The sequence below is a fragment of the Cydia pomonella genome, chromosome 7 (genome assembly GCF_033807575.1).
Source record: "Cydia pomonella isolate Wapato2018A chromosome 7, ilCydPomo1, whole genome shotgun sequence".
Taxonomy (NCBI): Eukaryota; Metazoa; Arthropoda; class Insecta; order Lepidoptera; family Tortricidae; genus Cydia; species Cydia pomonella.
Window position 1 is genome coordinate 1887534 of NC_084709.1, and position 20736 is coordinate 1908269.

Consider the following 20736-nt stretch of genomic DNA (forward strand, 5'->3'; position numbering starts at 1 on the left):
TATAATTTAGCGCCCAATAAACACGCGGACATCTCCAATCGAGGCGTACTCAACGGAGGCGAAATTGGGGCCACTTTACTTTTTGAGCATAGCAACCGGACGGTAACAGTTGATTTATTATCAATCGTTCGTACATAGGCGCAAGTACCATAAGCTAATTGGCTTGCGTCTGAAAATATATGCAATTCTATACATATAGGGTCATTGCACATAACATGACGTGGTATGCGAATGCTAGGTAAAATAGCTAGATTGTTTAAAAAGCGGTGCCAGGCTTGCGTGACGTCATCGGGAACCGCTGCGTCCCAATCCACCTTTAATAAAAACAACCGTTGTAATAAACATTTAGCGATAATTATCATCGGACTTAATAATCCGAGCGGATCAAAAACCTGTGATGCCGTGGATAATATTATGCGTTTTGTGACAGGTTTAGGATTTGACTCGTGTCGCGTATGATAGAACAATTCATCACTTTTGTTGTACCAACCGAGACCTAAAGTCTTACTATGCGCGTGTTCGCCTAATGATAATTCCTTTGATGTATCATCATTATAACGTTGATCGGTACAATCGAAGTTAAAAACCCATTTTCGTAATGGGAAGCAACCAGAACTTAAAACTTTCGCGGTTTCGTCACAAATTCGTAGCAATTCGGGAATTGTAGACGATCCAGAGATAAAATCGTCTACGTAAAAATCGTCTCTAATCGTTCTAGCTACTTCGGGGTCATTACATTCTAGCGCCAACTGTTTGAGACACCTGCAACTGAGGAAGGCAGCGGCCGCCGTGCCGTATGTAACGGTGCTCAGTTGATATATGTCAAGGTCGTCGCAGGGATTATCGCGCCATAAAATAAGTTGTAAGTCGCGTTGAGATTCGTCAATTAAAACTTGTCTATAATGTTTTTCTATGTCGGCGCATGCAACAAACCTATTTTCGCGGAATCTCAGCAATATGGCAATCAAATCGCCTTGAATAGGTGCACCTACGCGTTGTATGTCGTTCAGCGACTTGCCACTGGTCGTGGGGGCGCTAGCGTCGTAAACGACTCTAAGACGTGTTTTTTGTGCATGTTCACGATAAATTCCATGGTGGGCCAGAAAGTAGTTAGGGGTTCCGTAGGTATATACTCGTTTCATATGACCTAACGCGAGATACTCTTTTATAAAGTCGCTGTACATGCCTTTATATGTAGGATCGCGACTGAGACGTTTTTCTAACGACATAAAGCGTCTTTTTGCTTGCGCGAATGAGTCACCGAGAGATTCGGGAGGTTCTTTGAGAGGAAGTTGCACGCAAAACCTACCATCCTCGAGACGGGTGGTCGTTTTGACAAAATGGTCTTCGCATGCAATTTCCTCTTCGCTGCGCGAATCGTGCGATTTGTTGTTTGCCTGCACCTCCTCTATTTCCCAAAACCTACGTAATTGATTATCTAATGATGGCATGTCAAGAGATTGCGTAAAATTACAATTGATAGGCTTCGTGTTGCGCGTATTAGAGGAAACAGGTCCGGAAACAATCCATCCTAACTTAGTGTTTACTAAAAATGCCCCGTTTGTTAAGCGCGTTATCTCAACTTGACCTTCGAGGAGCTCCCAAAATAGGTCAGCTCCTATAAGTAACTCAACGGGTTGACTTTCATAAAAGTTAGGATCTGCCAGACGTACGTTATCTGGAATGCGGAATTGATTACGTTTGCTCGGAAACGTAGGCAATGATGAGGTTAATTGCGGTAAAACCCTACATTGTAATCGCGCCTTGAAATTGGTAACAAGTGAATTTATTTCGATTTCACATACTCGCGAACTATGTGTAGCTAAATTCATGATACCGTTTAATTCTTCAGTGGACTGTAACGATTGCGGATTTAATTTGTCACACAACGCTTCGGTAATTAGACAACCTTCGCTCCCATTGTCGAGAATCACTCGCGTTTTATGATAATTACCGTAATTATCTGGAATTTCGACTAGGGCAGTTGCTAACATTACAGGTCGCCTCGAAGACAATCGCGCGTATACGTCTTCGTCTATGTGTGCGTTCGATACCTGCAATACGTGTTGTGCGTGTGCGATATTATTATCAGTGATCGAGGAGGAGGAGGAGGGCGACCTTGATGCGTTGTCTGTTGCCAGCAATGCTACGGAGCGCTTGTCACTGGCACCTTCCTTCTCGTCCTCGTGAATTATGGAATTGTGTTTTTTGTTACACTTTCTACACGGGCCATATCGACATTCACTGGATGCATGTCCTGTTCGTAAACAATTCTCACACAAACTTTTATCGCGAACTAACTTTAATTTATCTTGCAAAGTTAGATCAATGAATGCTTGACACGAGTACAAAGGATGTTTACCGTTGCACATAAAACATAATTTTTTGTTTGGTGTTTGTTTGGAGTGAGATTTGTCGACGGACTTTTCGGTAACAATATTGCAGTGAACCTTTGGAGCCGTGTGCGCGTTATGAGTGTATGATTTTTTAGCATCATGCTGCGGATAAGTGCTATTAGTGTTAGACCGGCTGTGCGTAACCGATAAGGTTTCTAACATATCGGCGCGGTCGCGAATGAATTTAAGCAAATCATCTACCTTAAGCGCGGCTTTGTTTTCGTTCGACACTGGTAATAAAGTGCTTTTATATTGCTCCCACTCACGTTCGGTGGTGGAATCTAATTTAGAGACAACTAAATAAATAATTAGTGTATCCCAACTTTCTGTGGGCTCACCGAGCAGTTTTAAAGCGCGTAAATTCTTTAAAACTGTATCTAATAACTTTCTTAACAGTGCCGGCGATTCTTTGTTAAGCGACTGTATAGAAAATAAGGCCTTTACGTGATTGTGCACTAGCAATCTACTATTGTCATACCGGTTCAATAGCAATTCCCAAGCAATCGTGTAATTATCTGCCGAAAACTCAAGTGAATCGATAACAAGAAGCGCATTACCCTTTAGCGATGACTTTAAATAATGGAACTTTTGAATGCTGGTTATTTCTTGCGAGTTATGCACTAAGGACGCAAATGTGTCACGGAATTGTAACCAGTGTTCATAAGATCCGTCGAAAGTTGGCAAAGAAATGACGGGGAGCCGAACTGTTTGGGCTAAATTATTCGAAGCTTGCACTTTAGGTTCGTTAGCTTTCTCCGAGCATTTCACCATACATTGAGTTTCAGCCAAAATCGCGTAATATTCGCTTTCGAATGCCTCTCTGGCTTGAAAAAGTGAGTCCATTTCGCTATCGGGAATTAAAATTTCTAGCTGATTATTAATTTCAGTAAAATCATCGAAAATACCCCGAGCTCCCTGCATGCGTAAATTAAGCTCTGTGCGCTGGGTATCGGACAAAATTAAACCCTCAAACGTTTTGACAAACTTTTTGAAATTAGTTAGCCTACATTTTACGGAACCTCGCCTACGGCTTAAATGTTTTATCTTTTCCAAGTCCGTTTCTTGATTAGGACCTAACGCGGCGTGAAACACAAGATCATCTTTGCCAGTCATTTTGCGAATCGAATAAAGGCAGGCGTTAAGTACTCACAGTTGCAATCACCACCACGGTCGAGCACAGCAAGGCAGCTAGCGGTAAAGCTGATGCGGGCTGCTTGCAGACTTTTGCGAAGGTCGACTCGACGACGTGCGATAGGGTCACAACGAAAGCACAAGCACTGGAATTGAGAAAAGCACGGTATGACGCAAGCGTAAAAGGGAAAGGTAGGAAAGGTAAGCTGGCTCGTCTCACCGAAGATCTTCACCGCTGCCGATGACTCAGGTCGTTACAGCACTCTGCCGATGCGTTCTCACATCCAATCCGTGTATCCAAGGCTGGTTGATATCCGGTCTCGATGGATCAAAATTTATGTCTGCGCGTATAGACATACGTTGGGGCTGATGGCCAGGATTTGCGCTGATGTGGATGGCAGGTTGTAGAAATGACGAAGGCAGCGGGTTCTTCGAATTAATTATATAATTCGGAATTTTTCTACATGGTTTTTGAATCAATTAACGTTATATAAAAGGAGCAAAAAATAAGTACGTATAAGCTACGTGGTAGTTCGGTGAGAGATCGAAATGTGAGTGTCATTCTCTGTTTTCATTGGTGCGCGCAGGGATGACGAGCCGCTACACCATTGGCTGCCGATCACGACATATACGCGATGGATGCCTCTCATTGGCTGCTGGTGACATGACGCGATAACATGTATGTGACGTAGGTGCATCGCAGCCGGGGATGAGCGCACGGGTCGCTAGGCGCGGCCAGGCTGAAGGTCACAGGCCGCCGCCAGTTTCTCTGCGGTTTAGGTATGCCTTAACAGAGAGTAAAAGAGAAAGATCCCCGCAATTTGCGATGTTCCGCCTAAGCCCTCAGCTACGTTCGTAGCGCGTAGCTCACACTAGCAACGAATGTGTTAAAGTTGTATTGTACTAGGTACGGCCGCGGAAATTCAAGTCAAAGTCAGAAGAGCAGTCAAAATAGCATACTTAGGTCGACCAACTGGACGCCGCGCCGTCCGTAAATATCGTTGGATGGATAGAGTGGTAGACCTCCGTGAGCTCGGCGTCGGCGAAATCTGGTGTGAATTCGCTGAGGATCGAACAAAATGGCGGACTGTTGTGTTGGAGGCCAAGACTCATTTTGGGTCATCGCGCCAGCCAAGTAGTAAGTTTTTCGTTACCATTTTACATAGAATTTGTATGATGATAATGGAAAAAAATGTAACACACTTTTTTCTCCTATTGCGATCGAAAAAGGTCGGATTTCGGAGTAGATAGTAACATAAAAATTCATTAATAATTAAAAAAATAGGTGTACTGTGAAGGAAACAACAACTCATACTCGTAGTTTGGATTGAACAACAACTAATAGTTTTTCAGGTCCCCAGTGAAAACCAGCACCACCGTTTTAGCATCCAATTTTTTTAAATGTGTGTGTCTACGTTTTCCATAATATATGTTATTGCGCTAAATGTGTCTTCTTTCTTTCCTCCGTCATAATGTACAAGTACACTAGCAGTATACCTAGTTTTCCTGGTTCTTCTGACTGATAATTGTTTGTCAGAGTATAGCTATAAATACAAAATATCAAATATCAAATATCAAACATTTATTCAGCAAATAGGCCACAGGGGCACTTTTACATGTCCATTTTTACAAACAATAAATTTAAAAAAAAAAACAATTACAAATATCGAATCTATGAAATAATAAATACTTTATTAGAGATGTATACTGTCTCTAAATGTCAAATTACACAAAAAAAACTATGATAAAAAAATAAAACCATAAAATTCTAAAATTCTTTAGAGATGTATAAGTCTCTAAGTGTCAGAGATAAAATATAAAAATATATATTAAATTATCCTTAGAGATGTAGAGGGTCGCCAAGGCTTGAATTCTTATATAAATAATTAAAAGACAAAAAAATTAAAACAGACAAGAACCGAATGAAGTGTCTCACGTTAATGTCACTCAAAAGTAAAGTTACATACTTTAACATAACCTGTACCCCGTGTAAGCTTAAACAGACCGGTCTCCACAAACAGCACCCGTTCACGAGTATGACGTGTATCTCAGCCATCGCCTCCCTCAACCTTCATTCGGGAAAGTGGCGACCCGATCAACGATCAATAGATCGAGAAATAGATCTTGTAACATAGCAGTTTTGGAAGATAATGAAACAGCACGTAATCGGTCCCGCGACGCCGCGAGCCACCCATTAGCCGCCATTGCTCGTTTGGGCGGGGAATGAAAATGTCAACTTTTCTATATTTGGTATATAATAGACCGCGAGCCAGAAATAGATTTCCATAACCAATCGCCTCCAAGGTGATGACTCGTATAGTGGTTAACGGCTATGTATGGTCTTCGTGGACGTCAGCTGCCGCTCCGTTGGTGGGTTGAGGAATGGCAGCCATCGAAACAGTAAAAAAACAGTCATCGCCTCCCGTTTGATACTTTGTCAGATGAGAGTTTCAATGCTATTGGGAAATTAAAAAATCGTCAGACGGTTGTAAGAACGTCAACTTATCGCATGAACATGTAAAAAATAAACGTTTTACCTTTTCATGATAGTGGTAACAAAATCATGAAACTTTGCATGTAGCATTCCATCAGGCGTTTCAATAAACGGATTACACATTACCCATGCATACTTTGAGGACATAAGTGGTAAGGCTTGTATTTTTTACATGTTGCTGACGGTCTTTCCACCGCGATACAAACGGCTGACGGTTTTTTTTTATATACTTAAGATAGCTATTATATGACACAATATCAATCGGGAGGCGATGACTGAAAAAAAATTTTTTTACATGCACTTTCCACCGCTAATGGCGACACATATTGTACGCCAGCGACACACAGAAAACTGACATCATATATGATACCAAAAAAACCTTGTATAGGGAGCGTGCATGAACTGTAGGAGGCAGCACATGAGCCGTCAGATTTTTGGCGCGAAGCGTAAATGTGATGTTTATTGTTCCGATGTAGCCCACAAGATGGCAGAACCTACTATGCACAAGAAAACACTTGACGTGTAAATGTGCATGTTTATGGTTCCGATTCAGGCCAGAAGATGGCAGACCCTCCAACGCGCACGGTCCCTATACAATATACCACAGAACCGACTTGCCCAATGGGAGAGTAATGGGAGAGTACACGCGCCCCTCCTGACGACTACATCCGCCCCGCTCAAACGCTTCCGGCTGGGCATAAGCAGCCGTGGCCGACCTGGAACACCTTAAACAGATTGCGTTCCCAGGTCGGTCGCAGCAAGGAAAACATGCTGAAGTGGGGCGCCCTAGGCCCTAGTAATCGCTTACCATCAGGTGATCCGTCTGCTCGTTTGCCTCCTCTACCATAAAAAAAAAAAAAAAAAAAAAAAAAAAAAGAGCCGGCTCAGACACCCAATGCCCATGTGGGACGACTTCCCAAAGAATGAAACACATGCTGTCCTGCCCAGCGTGCCCGCATGTCTGAGCAGGACCTCAGCACAGTTTGAAAGTCCGAAACCATCGACACGAGAAGAAGAAGAAGAAGACCAAAATAACACAAAAGTGAAAAGTAGTAATTCTAAAATGTATCTTTTTAAACTTACCTGAACGTGAACATGTATATCACCACTCCTGTCCGTACTGACGACATATTTCTGAAACAATAGAGACCGTATTTAAAAATATGTTTTATATAAAGATATCTAACGATGTCGTATTTAGAAATAAAATTAGCGTTCAGTACTCTTACCACGAGTTTCACATTGACATATTCGCTAGTAATTGCGTAAACAAACACAATGCATCTCCCTCTTACTGACTTTGGTGCAAGCGCGACGCACTGCGTTTGAGTTGACGCAGTGGCTAACGTATAAGGCCTCATAAAACTCATGGTGAGGGTACGGTACATCAGAAAACCAAACGGACTTCGTTTGGTTTTCTGATGTCCCCCGTTTGGTTTTCTGGTGACCCCGTTGGGGCCTTTACGCACACTGTGGCATTTTTTTATCAGGACATCGTCAGTAATTAAATTACTGTACCGCTACTGCTACGAGAATCACGACCATTATCCTTACCACGAGTTTGACACTGACATATTCGCTAACATCTGCGTAACTTACTTTCTATACATCTCGCTCGCACTAATATGCTGGTACGAGCGAGATACACGCTAGTGAATGTGACAGTGTCAAACTCGTAGTAGGCTACATATCGCTACAAGAAGTCGCAGTATGTAAATCGGATCAAGCTAACTCTGCGTGGGATTGCAATGACAAAGTGAGGATATGTCATGTATAATGTAATTTTTTTATTAAAATATGACGTTTGTAATGATTTTCGGACTCTATAACGGTAAAAGTTATTTCAACACCTTGACACACAACGACACGACACACGACGAATTTTACGACACTGACAATATAAAAAGTACTGACAAGACACTTCTATTTAGCCCTCTTGAACATCTATTTCTCCCAGTTTTCAAAACGTCTATTTAGCCCTCTTGAACATTTATTTCTCTCGTGAACCCAGTGTCCAAAACGTCTATTTAACCCTCTTGAACATTTATTTCTCTCGTGAACCCAGTGTCCAAAACGTCTATTTAGCCCTCTTGAACATTTATTTCTCTCGTGAACCCAGTGTCCAAAACGTCTATTTAGCCCTCTTGAACATTTATTTCTCTCGTGAACCCAGTGTCCAAAACGTCTATTTAGCCCTCTTGAACATTTATTTCTCTCGTGAACCCAGTGTCCAAAACGTCTATTTAGCCCTCTTGAACATTTATTTCTCTCGTGAACCCAGTGTCCAAAACGTCTATTTAGCCTTCTTTAACATTTATTTCTCCCGTGAACCCAGTTTTCAAAACGTCTATTTAGCCCTCTTGAACATCTATTTCTCTCGTGAACCCACTGCAGTTTTCAAAACTTCTATGTAGCACTCTTGAACATCTATTTCTCTCCTGAACCCAGTTTTCAAAACTTCTATTTAGGACTCTTGAACCTGTATTTCTCTCGTATATCCAGTTTTCAAAATTTATGATATGATATGATAGAATGATTATAAAATGATGATATTTATTGGTAAATATTTACATTTACAATTTCTATTTAGCACTCTTGAACATCTATTTCTCTCGTTTACCCAGTTCAGGAAAGGATATTAATAAAATATAGCCACCAGGCTGATACTCAAAAAGACAAAGTTACTTGCAAGTAAATTCAATGTGGAAAAATCACTATCCCGGGCTAGGCTGGAACCCGCGGCGAGCGGCGGTGACCGTTAAAGAAGTATACTGTTACCGTAGATGTCGCTACGCGCCACCCTAAGGCACATAATGGTGGAAATATTCGCTGTCCGCATGTGTATTCTCGGTAAGCTATTACCGTGAAAATCGAAGTTCATCAATTGCGATTTTCTCTGTCGTCAGTTTTCGCGGTAGGCCCCAGTTGTCAGAGCGATCTAGTGATCCAAAGTGGAAACACTTTTAATTTATTTTTAAGCTTAATTGCATCGTTTGTAGACGTTTCTGTTTAACATAAAATTAATTTACTTGAAAATACGATATTAGTATGGACAGAGATTACCTAATACCCATGTCCGCGGTGCGATCGTAAGCCGATTGCCGGTATTGCCACCATAGACATACTAATAAGATTACGGACGAATATAGGACGTGCGGTCATCGCGTTGATTGGCCGTTGTTTACTATTTTATTAAGTCCGATTGGATACAAGTTGTCTGGATGAAATCGGTGTTTAGCGATAAGACTCCGTGTTATCTACATTTAAGTTGTCTATTTCTTGTGGTGTTAATTGTAATTTCAGTTAAGAGCAAATAATACAAGCCTCTTGTTTACTCAGTCCACACAGTTATGTATCAGAGGCGTTAACTTTTATTGTATTCTCCACAGAAGTGACCTTTTTCTTAAATTTGTTTGACTCGTTCGCGTCTTTCCTGTAGACATCGCAAATTTAAGAGAATCTAAAGCTAATATTTACGCGTCACCTTTACAAGCGGGATCTCGGCGGGATAATGTTTTTCTGTAAGTAATTGTGACTCACATTTACACGGGATATCTATGTACAGTCAGCGTCAAATACTTTGTAGCAACCAAAGTAGCCAAATAGTTCCGTACACCATATATTTAGTATGGTGTACCGAACTATTTGGCCACTTTGACTGCTACAAAGTATTTGACGCTGACTGTACCAAAGTCGTTAACTTTTATTGTTTTGTCCGAAGAATTGAACTTTTTCTAAAATGTGTTCAACCATCCTCCTTCACTTTAAAGTTTTTTTCATATTGGTCCAAAAAAGTTAGCTTAAACGGACTCGGTAGAAGTCTTGCGAAAACTGAGAAAAAATAACATCAACAACGCTCCGGAATTTCGATGAAGCTCGGCCTTCACCTAGCGCCAATTGATCTGACAATCAACATGACTGATACGTAAACAACATGTACAACATTGACCTATTGTGGACCTTATATCTTGACAATAAGGTATACAAATGGTCAGTTAACAGTGTGTACTAGTTCGTACGCCCACTCTACGCCTATTCTGAACGGAGGTGCACTATTACTGCAGTAGGAATAGCAATTACATGTTGTGAGGGGGTCTAGGAGGTTCAGGCGTTTAAAATTATTCTGTTATATATGTCGGCGGCCGATCGTAAGATCAGGCAGATCGTAATGTTCCTGTGTAATGTTTTGACGGTAGCCACATTAAACCAATAGATAGGTAGGACAGGTTCGTGAGGTTGCTTCAGATGCCCGAAGGGAAAACTGTTCCGTCCACTCAGTAAACGAGACAAAGAATTTCACGACTGACGATATGACTAGGAATTTCAGGATCTGCCTTATAGGTAGTTATGTGACTAGGTACGTTAGTAAGTAATTATTTTCCTAGCCATCTTCTAGTATACAAATTTTCTAGTATATATTTTTGATATCAAAGAAAAAATGGAAAATCTACCACTTCGGGCAAGACTCGGACTCATTTCTAAGCAGCGAAGTACCCTTGTTCGAGCTGCTAAGGCGAAAATGAACATTTTGTACCTACAAAAAATTGTTACAATGTCAAACACATTTTAAGAAAAAGGTCACTTCTTATGTGGACAATACAATCAAAGTTAACGACTCTGATACAGTCGCCATCAGATATATCGGAGCGGCCAAGGTGCTCACAAATATCTGAACACGCGTCTATTGTCAAGCCGCTAGAGTGCGTGTTCAGATATTTTTGAGCACCTCGGCCGCTCCGATATATATGATGGCGACTGTACATACAATCCCAATTTTCTTATTTGAGTCTCAAGTACTGAAAAAATGTATCCAGCCTGTAAAGGTTCCACGTAAAAATTGGCTTTAGGTTCCCTTAACTTTGCGATGTCTACAGGAAAGACGCGAACGAGTTTGATAAAAAACGTGTATGACCCCACTGTACTTTTTGCAAACGGTCCAAGTCCTACTTATTTGTAGATGTAAAGTTCATTAATATGTATACATTTCTTCACCTAAATTCATCGCAAAAATGTATACATATTTATGATTTGACTGTATCACTGACATAGTTAACTACTCGTTCAAATTTAAGTCTTATTGCAACGAGATAAAGTCTGTCTACCAATGGCCAAGTTATAATTGCCATCAGCACTAATAGCTTCGGTATAATAAAATTTAAATTCAGAATCATGTTATCGGCGGTCCTCCTTCCTCGCGTTTTCCCGGCATTTTTGCCACGGCTCATGGGAGCCTGGGGTCCGCTTGACAACTAATCCCCAAAATTGGCGCAGGCACTAGTTTTTACGAAAGCGACTGCCATCTGACCTTCCAACCCAGAGGGTAAACTAGACCTATTGGGATTAGTCCGGTTTCCTCACGATGTTTTCCTTCACCGAAAAGCGAATGGTAAATATCAAATGATATTTCGTACATAAGTTCCGAAAAAGTTTGGTACGAGCCGATTGGTTGATCATGTTATCCGCGGCCTGAGCACGCAACGCACATCCATCTCGTTCAAGTGAGAGGGAGAAAACACGAACCTACTGGGTCTTAACCCTTATGCAATCTGAGACATGGCATTCGCAGTATTTTACCTTACATTCCAATTCATGTAACGTACAAGGAAAACGTCAGATGTCAGCACGCTGAGACGTTGAAAAGGACCCGCGGGAAATTAGCGATAGCTTCATACAATCAAATTCACAATAATACGTGTTCCGACTTTATTACAATGGTATAAAGTGCCAATTACATCCACACTTTACCAGGCCTGATATCAAGCCCGAAATCGGGCCCGAGCAAGAGTATTTTTCCGTTTCATCAAATATCAGCACATCGTTTACAATATTTGGAATGTATAAAAATGGTTCATATGCTCAAATATCAAACGTTGAACATTTTTGACAATTGGAGACAAATAATTTCTTACATTTCAAATATTGTTAACGATGTGCTGATATTCAGTGAAAAGGGAAACGATTATCGGGCCCAAAATCGGGACTGATTTCGGGCTCGATATCGGGAAGTGTTGATGTAATTGGCCCTTTAGGAAGGAAACTGCAGGGTGCCTAGCCAAGATGCCAATCGTTTGCGCTACTACAACAAAATGCTATCTGTCTCTCTATCGCACTGATTAGTAAGAGTGACAGAGAGCCAAAGCATTTCGTTGTAGGGCAAACCATTGGCATCTAGGCTAGGCACCAAGATATAAATATCAAGTACCTATTATAGTTAGGCAACGCAGCGAAGACAGGTTTAAGAGAGGTATGGGCATTGTGAATGTCATCTCGCTTTGTGTGGTAGGGCACAGCACAGCGGATGTCATTCCAGATCTAGAGCAGAGTCCAACTGGGGAAGTACCTCCACCTTACAGAAAACAGCAGCCAAATAACACTAGACCCTACTCACAGTGTTGTGTTCCTGCCGGTGAGTAAGGTTGCCAGAGCTCAACGAGGGTGGGAGGGGGTTAGGGTCGGCAACGCGCATGTAACTCCTCTGGAGTTGCAGGCGTACATAGCTACGGAGACTGCTTACCATCAGGCGGGCCGTATGCTTGTTTGCCACTGACGTAGTATTAAAAAAAAACATAATTCTATTGCGTTTTGTTTTTCTCACGCTCTATTTAATACATAAAGTGTATTTTACCTAAATACGTAAAAACCAAAAGAATAAAATCGGACAAGTGCGAGTCGGACTCGTCCAACGAGGGTTCCGTACTTTTTAGTATTTGTCGTTATAGCGGCAACAGAAATACATCATCTGTGAAAATTTCGACTGACACGGTTCATGAGATATAGCCTGGAGACAGACGGACTGATAGTCTTACCCTTTGGATACGGAACACTAAAAAGTACCTTAATTTTTAGTAGTGTATGTAGACTGTGACTGTGACTGTGACTCACAAGGAAAAAATGAGTTTCTGGCGATATAACAAAACATGTGTTCAATTTTTTTCTCCTGCTCTCAAACATATACTCAAACCAGCCATTAACTAGCAAGTTGCTTGAGCATCACTTTCTATAGGAGTTAGAAGGTTTAGTAAATTTTTAGTAATTTGGAGGACAATTTCTCCTAATAGGTTGAGTTTGGGCAGCTAAAAAAAATGCGTGTCTGTTATTTTAGACTACTCTATAACATAAATAGGTATATAAATATAAATCAAATCGGAACCGGACAGTTGGGTACCTTTCCTTGTCAGATCTTAGAAGTATTTGTATCAGTGTCAGACTAGGTTGAATTCAAATTTTAAGTCTGTGATAAGACATCGCGATCTCATTGAGTTTGGGATCATTAGAACTAAGGTCCGACCGAGATCTCGGTCTCGGTCTCGGTCTCGGCATTCTCGGCCAAAAATCGAGCCGAGATCTCGGTCTCGGTTCTCGGCCAAAATCGGCCGAGATTCTTGCCGAGACCGAGACTAGACAATGAGTTATCATTGGTGAATTTGAATTTTTCGCGCACGAGCTCCGGGACCTAAGCCACCCGTTGGTTGCATCGCCCGATTGGTGTGACGTTTTATATGATTTTGATTGGTTTCGTACCCACATTTTAAGCCAATTACTTATCAAATACTGTGTTGGGATCGGATAGGCGCGGTTGCAAGTAATGACTTGTTCATTTGGGTCTTTTCGTTTTATGGTTATTGTTATTGATGAATAAATTAGTGTATATTGTTATCGGGATGTAACGTAGATTAACTTGTTGTGAGTGGAAGATGACACATATTATGATATATATTCTTATTAACGGGAAAAAGCAAAGCCAGTAGGTAAGTACAAAACGACACCTGTGGCGGATATTTTGGGTTACTATATAAAACACTTTATTTGGATTATTGTTATTGTACCTCTTTTTGTGCACATCCATACTGAAAAAACCGGCCAAGTACGTGGCGGATCACGCACAATGGAAGGTTCCGTACCTTCATACAATACAAAAAAGCCGTACAAGCAAAAGAGCGTATGTTAGTGGCACTTATCGTTTTAAAAAGAAGACCAGTTTTCTTAATAACTCTTAAATGGCTTAACCGACATATTAAAAATAATTTTCCTGAAAAATATTTGGTTATTAAGCTTTATTTTTTAGATATTTATAAATGGTTTTGCTCTCCCGGTTCAAAAGTTTGAGGGGAGCGTCTATTTTTTTTTGGAGCGATTGTGTCCAAAAGTATCTACTTAATCAAAAAAACGTTTTTAGCAACCTTTATGTATTTTTAAAAACCTACCTCATGATGAGAAACTTTTTATTTTTAATTTTAGTTACATTTATATGGATATTTGAAAATTTTTTTTCGAAACTTAAGTGAATTACATAATACATCTACACCTATGTTCCAAATTTGGTTATAAAATATATCGTATAGTTTTTTAGTAAAATGGCTGTGATATACGCACAGACCGACAGACATAAGGCCATGACGAAACTATAAGGGTTCCATTTCTGCTATCTTGGCTACGGAGCCCTAAAAATACTATTTATAATAGCGCTACGAATTGATTATGATAACTTCTTTCTGATAAATCGTCGAATTTCGATTATAAAAACATTTTTAGTGCAAAATGCGTTTTTTTTTTTCTATTTTATAAATTCTCGGTCTCGGTCTCGGTCTCGGCCGAGAATCCCATTGAATCTCGGTCTCGGTCATGGTCTCGGCCGAGACAAAAAGCGTTCTCGGTCGGACCTTAATTAGAACTGCCTCGGTTAGCGTAATTTGTATGTAAATGAATTTTCGACAAAAAAAAACATAATGTCACTTAAATGGCACATAATCGTAGGTAACTGACAGTGACCGGCCACCGCAGCCTACGGATACTATACTTTGCATTAAATTATTAAGCATACAATTACACCCAAGGCCAAAAGTATGGAAACAAGGTTGTTTTCTTTAATATCTCATGTTTCTGTCTTTTTTTTTATAATTGTAACCTAAAATTTACATTAAGCAACCACAAAAGGTTAAAAATATTAAAAAAAAAACATAAAAAAATAAATTAGGAAAAAGTAACATATTTATACCCTTTTAATTGCTTTGAAAAATGTTGAACTGGCAAATATCATGGCAACAATTTTAGTAATTTGAGTAATTATCTTTTAAAATGTTCTACTATTATATTTACCATTTTGTTTCTAATGAGTAGTACCGTAAAATGGGGTGAGTAGGGATTACGAGGACAGTTGGGTTATGAATGGGGTGAGGAGGGATGACAGAGGGGTGAGTTGGTTTGTGTTTTTACAGACTACTGCTACGTGAATTATACATTCTAATAACAAATCAAGCTATTATAATGTTCATAATCCCGAAGTGTCGATCCAACAATTTTCAAAACTCACCTTAGTACTCGTATGAAATCCCTCCTCACCCCTACAGTCAAGTGTAAAAGGGTGTACACATCTTACTCAAAAATATGTCCCATAGCATCTTTTCGTTGACGACCGGTTTGGCCTAGTGGGTAGTGACCCTGCCTACGAAGCTGATGGTCCCGGGTTCAAATCCTGGTAAGGGCATGTATTTGTGTGATGAGCATGGATATTTGTTCCTGAGTCATGGGTGTTTTCTATGTATTTAAGTATTTATAAATTATATATATCGTTGTCTAAGTACCCTCAACACAAGCCTTATTGAGCTTACTGTGGGACTTAGTCAATTTGTGTAATAATGTCCTATAATATTTATTATTATTTATTTATTTATTATTTATCTTATTCCAGTGTAATAAGAGCGTAATACCATATTTATGAGACGATTCTCTTGATACATATTTTTGCAGCTGACTGTACTACGAGGTGAGCTGGGATTTCCTACTATTTCGTATTTATCTTTAAAGTTATGAAACCGAACTACTCAAAATCATAAAAAAAATCAAACCACCGGAACATTTATTATGTATAAAAATCAGTTTGCACATGTAAAAATTAAGTTTTATCAAGGTTTGAATGTCAGTTTTGTCCCTACTCACCCCATTTTACAGTATATATTACATCGCTTAAAAAATCACACTTTTCTATTAAAATATAAGCTTATTTCCATACTTTTGGCCTTGGGTGTACTGTTATTAGCATCTCCAGCTATAGAAACGGTTATTTACAAACAACTTGAATTATAAGCTCCGGATACCACAATTAGTGTTTAACGTTATAATAATAACAAATCTTGTTTAATTTTAACGGGGCGATGTACTCGCAGAGGTTACCTTACGTTCACCTTTTTGTTTACGTAATTATTTGTGTTGTTCATAAATGCGTAAAAAACATTCATTATTTACAATTAAAGCAAAGGAAAGTTATACGGACATTTCAAAAATGATTGGATGGTGCTTGTTAGATAAAATAGTACAAGGTCCAATCTAATAAATGACTACCTCATTGATTATCTCGTCTATAGGGAGCGTGCATGAACTGTAGGAGGCAGCACAGGAGCCGTCAGGTTTTTGGCGCGAGGCGTAAATGTGATGTTTATTGTTCCGATGTAGCCCACAAGATGGCAGAACCTACTATGCACAAGAAAATACGTGACGTGTAAATGTACATGTTTATGGTTCCGATTCAGGCCACAAGATGGCAGACCCTCCAACGCGCACGGTCCCTATACTTACAACAGCATAAGAAGGTAGTTAAATTGAAATGAAGTCCAATAAATATGAAAAAAATTTACTAGTATTTTTTTGAAACCTTTCCTTTTTACTGAAATATGATAAATAAAATGACACACATTATGATACATATTATTTCTTGATTTCTAAAATTATGTGAGAGTATAATTTAAACCAGCAAAAATTAACGCAAATAACGCCTATATAAATGTAGATATGCCAAATCCAAATAATCATAAATCGACTACATAAGTTTTTGTATTATTGAAAGTTGAGACCATTTATAATCTGTAAGTTTCTAACCTATTTAGTTTTACTTGTGTTACCATTACCAATAAACTCCATTGTACGCGTATTTACTCCAAAACAACAAATACTAAAACCACCAATTATTCCAGTCTTCTGGCTAGGAACACAACAGTCTATTTCTGGCTCGGCGAGCTAACCATTCGGTCAATACTGGAACAAAATATTGACCGAGCTATTGACGTAGACGTCTTTAGTACTGCTACTATTGACATTTCTTAGTAGTAATACTAAGTTAATTGCAAATATAAATACTAATAAAATATACCATTTGGGTTTACATTTCGTTAAGGAGTACCTAAAAGAGAATTTTGGCATAATAAATACTGAACTGTATTTTTCACAATGAAAGATTATGCATTTTTCAATTGCGACACATTTCCTAATTAATTGTGTTTGGTGCTCACGTTTATTGCGCGATTAAGAGATATATGCTATGTATTATATCGTCATAATACCAACCATTATCATACAGAATTTAAATAATAACAAAATAAGGTCTCTTAATGTGATGCTCGACGGCAGTTTCGTATAAAATCGACCCTGGCGTCCACGTAGAACACGGCATATGATTCTTGACGACAATAAACCACGCCACAGCTCTTACAAATCGTTCAAAAGTGCCTACTGAAGTACTAACTAGTAAATAAGCCAATGCCCTATTAAACAAAACCTATATTGAGAGTCGTAACCCAACCGTCAACAACTGTCAACAGGCCGGCGTTCGTCGCGGCTCGAACTGCGTCATGCAAAAGATTATTAGAATGGTTTACGACCTTTTACAGTTTGGATCCTTAACCGTATCTCGGACTATAAATATCAATCAAATACTTTGTACAGTCAGCATCAAAACTAGCGGATCAAATAACGTTTCATAAGTAACTACCATTCTGTAACAGCTTAACAAAAAGTGATGTCTTTAATATAGAACAACTAAGACTGTAAAAGATATACTTTTGAGAGCGAATTTTAAAAAATTATTTATTTTAGGAAAAGTTATCCGGAATATCAGATACTTTTGACGCGTTATTTCATTCGCTACTTTTGATGCTGACTGTACAACATCGTGACTATTTTAAGTATATTGGTGGTGGTTTTAAGTATAATAATAAATATTATAGGGACATTCTTACACAAATTGGTTAAGTCCCACCGTAAGCCAAGATGGCTTGTATTGTGGGTACTTAGATAACGATATATATAATATACAAATACATAGAAAACAACCAAATCTGTGCTCATCACACAAACAAATGCTCTTACCAGGATTCGAACCCAGGACCATCGGCTTCATAGAGGTATGGTCCTAGGCCGGACCGGTCGCCGAATCGGTCGGCCGGTCGGTCGTAGAATATCATCATGAACGTCAAATTTCCATGAACATATGACGATTATATTGACACTTCCACACATTATTCTGTTAAAGCCTAGCACGTAGTGGCTATAAGTATAACTTCCTACTAACAGAACAGGCATTCATTGAGCTTAACATGGTAGGGACTGCTTTTAATTTAAGTTAATTTCAGTTTGTGAAAGTAAAAAAAGAATATTAACAATACCTAATATTAATATTCTATTAACTTTAAGTAATTCTTACCTAAACTTACATCCTGGCTTACATAGTGTTGTCTCAATAGAAACTACAATTTTTTTTTACAATGGTGCAAAGTTGTCCGAATGAAACACAAAATTTTCACCACACCATTGCGAGCAAAATACTAACTAAGAAATACAAAAAAAAATCAAACCAAATCAAATCCAAATGAACGTAATAAAAATATGATCATTCAAAATCATCATATAAAAGTCAATTCTACGAGCTAACATTTTTTTTTTACTACGTCGGTGGCAAACAAGCATACGGCCCGCCTGATACTAAGCAGTCTCCGTAGCCTATGTACGCCTGCAACTCCACAGGAGTCACATTTCGCGTTGCCGACCTTAGCATTCCCCCCCTCGTTGAGCTCTGGCTTAACATAAGGAAACCACTCAAAATTTGCATTTGATTACTTTGCCCCACATGTGGATAAAATGCAAGTTTCTCATTCGTTTTTGGACCTTTATCAGTTGGTGTGGTGAAAAATGTACGAATACGTCAGATGTTATTGACAAATGGAAAAATATGGTTTTAAAAACTAAATACATTTTAATGTATGTTTACAATCATATCAAACATAATATGTTGATTTAAACTAACACAATTTCCACTCATACATTTTAAAACTCCACCCGATTCGAACTTTAAGATACGTCCAACATTTGCTACAGATACGATATGGATTAGATATGTCAGTGTCAAAAATTACGTCCTTCAAACAGACGTTTATGTTTGAAGAAACGTCATTTTGGACACTTTTGGGACTGTCACATCCAATCCATATCGTATCTTTAGGGAATTCTTGACGTATCTTAAAGTTCGAATCAGGCCGACTGAAACGGGACTGTTAACATTGTTAACATATAATCTGCGTACAGAAGAAATAATAATATTGCACGTGCTTGTGTTACATATACAATTGGGTACTTGACATATGTTGAATATTATAACAAAATTTAGTTTAATGGATAGAAAATGAGCCATCCATTATAAAAAAGTGGAATTTAAAAAAATATATTGAGATCATAAAAAAATGCAAGGGACCAAAGTCTCAAAAAAAATTTTTTTTTTGTCTTTCAATAATAGAAAACAAAATGTTACCATTCGATTCCTTACATTTTATTAAAAAGAAATTTTATGATAACTATACACATAAACGCAATATTTCAGGGTCAAAATGGCAATCTCCTTGATCTTCCATACATTTTCGAGTAGCACAGACTTATGTGATGTGACGTCACATCACATTATCATTTTGTTAGAGGCGTTTCAATCGTCGAGTGCGAGCGTCAGACTTTAACTCTCATTTCTGACCTTTGTGTTGCTTAAATGCCATGAGTCCTATATAGACATTTGATCCTCAGGAAAATCAAGATCGTTTGACGTTATTTACAAAAAACTGTCAAGTAGCCAATTGCTTACAAAACCAAATACCATTAATATGGAAAAGGATAATCCAACTCAATAATTTACCAGCCAACCAAGTTGTATCTACCCAAAACTTTAAGGTTCCCAAACTTTGTGACAAACTTTTATTAGATTCTTATCAAAACTTTTCCCGTACTCGCGGTATGAACTATTTTTACCCACTACGAAACAAATATTATTATATTATTTCAGCGTGGCGGAGCTGTTTTACGTAGTCCATAAACATTGCTGGCAATTCTTTATAAATACGTTTTACTGCCGCAGTTATACACGGTCGGAACTAGGTAATATTCTAGGTCAACATTTGACCAATAGTTGTATGAGTACCTTTAATAAAATAGGCCACGTTAAGCCAGGAAATCAGAAAGAATTAAAAGATATGGCGCGCTGCTTGAAAGTAGAGATTCTGGACCTAATTTTCTTATTTAAGTTACTACGAATTCCAATAGACTGCCGACAGCTTCTGAGCCTTGTCAAGTTTAGAGCGCCAGGAAGATACTCCTGAAATCCCATCACTCCTTAAAGGATGACTCACGTAAGACCGAGCCGAAGCGTCCGACACGTCTTCTTCTATGACGGCCAATCGGTGATCACGTGGAGCACCACTTCTATGGAAAGCATCCATAGAAAACTAAGGGGGGACACTTTTTTTTTCCATACGGAGCGATTATCTCCGAATATATTCACTTTATCAAAAAATGTTTGTTGAAGACCCCTATTAGTTTTGAAAGACCTTTCCAACGATACCCCACACTGGAGGGTTGAAGCAAAAAAAAATATTCACCCCCAATTTACGTGTAGGGGAGGTACCCCAA

The 20736-nt window shown here is 39.0% G+C and overlaps 1 protein-coding gene across 7 annotated transcripts in view; it reads right to left on the reverse strand.

The window, feature by feature from the left end:
* Window positions 1-20736, reverse strand: part of LOC133519576 (uncharacterized protein ZK1073.1) — a 101447-nt gene that overhangs the window by 35959 nt on the left and 44752 nt on the right. For all 7 annotated transcript variants that reach the window (XM_061853591.1, XM_061853595.1, XM_061853593.1 and 4 more), the window contains exon 2: window positions 7105-7155. In XM_061853591.1, coding sequence (XP_061709575.1) covers window positions 7105-7155 — 51 coding nt within the window. The remainder of the gene's footprint in view (window positions 1-7104; window positions 7156-20736) is intronic.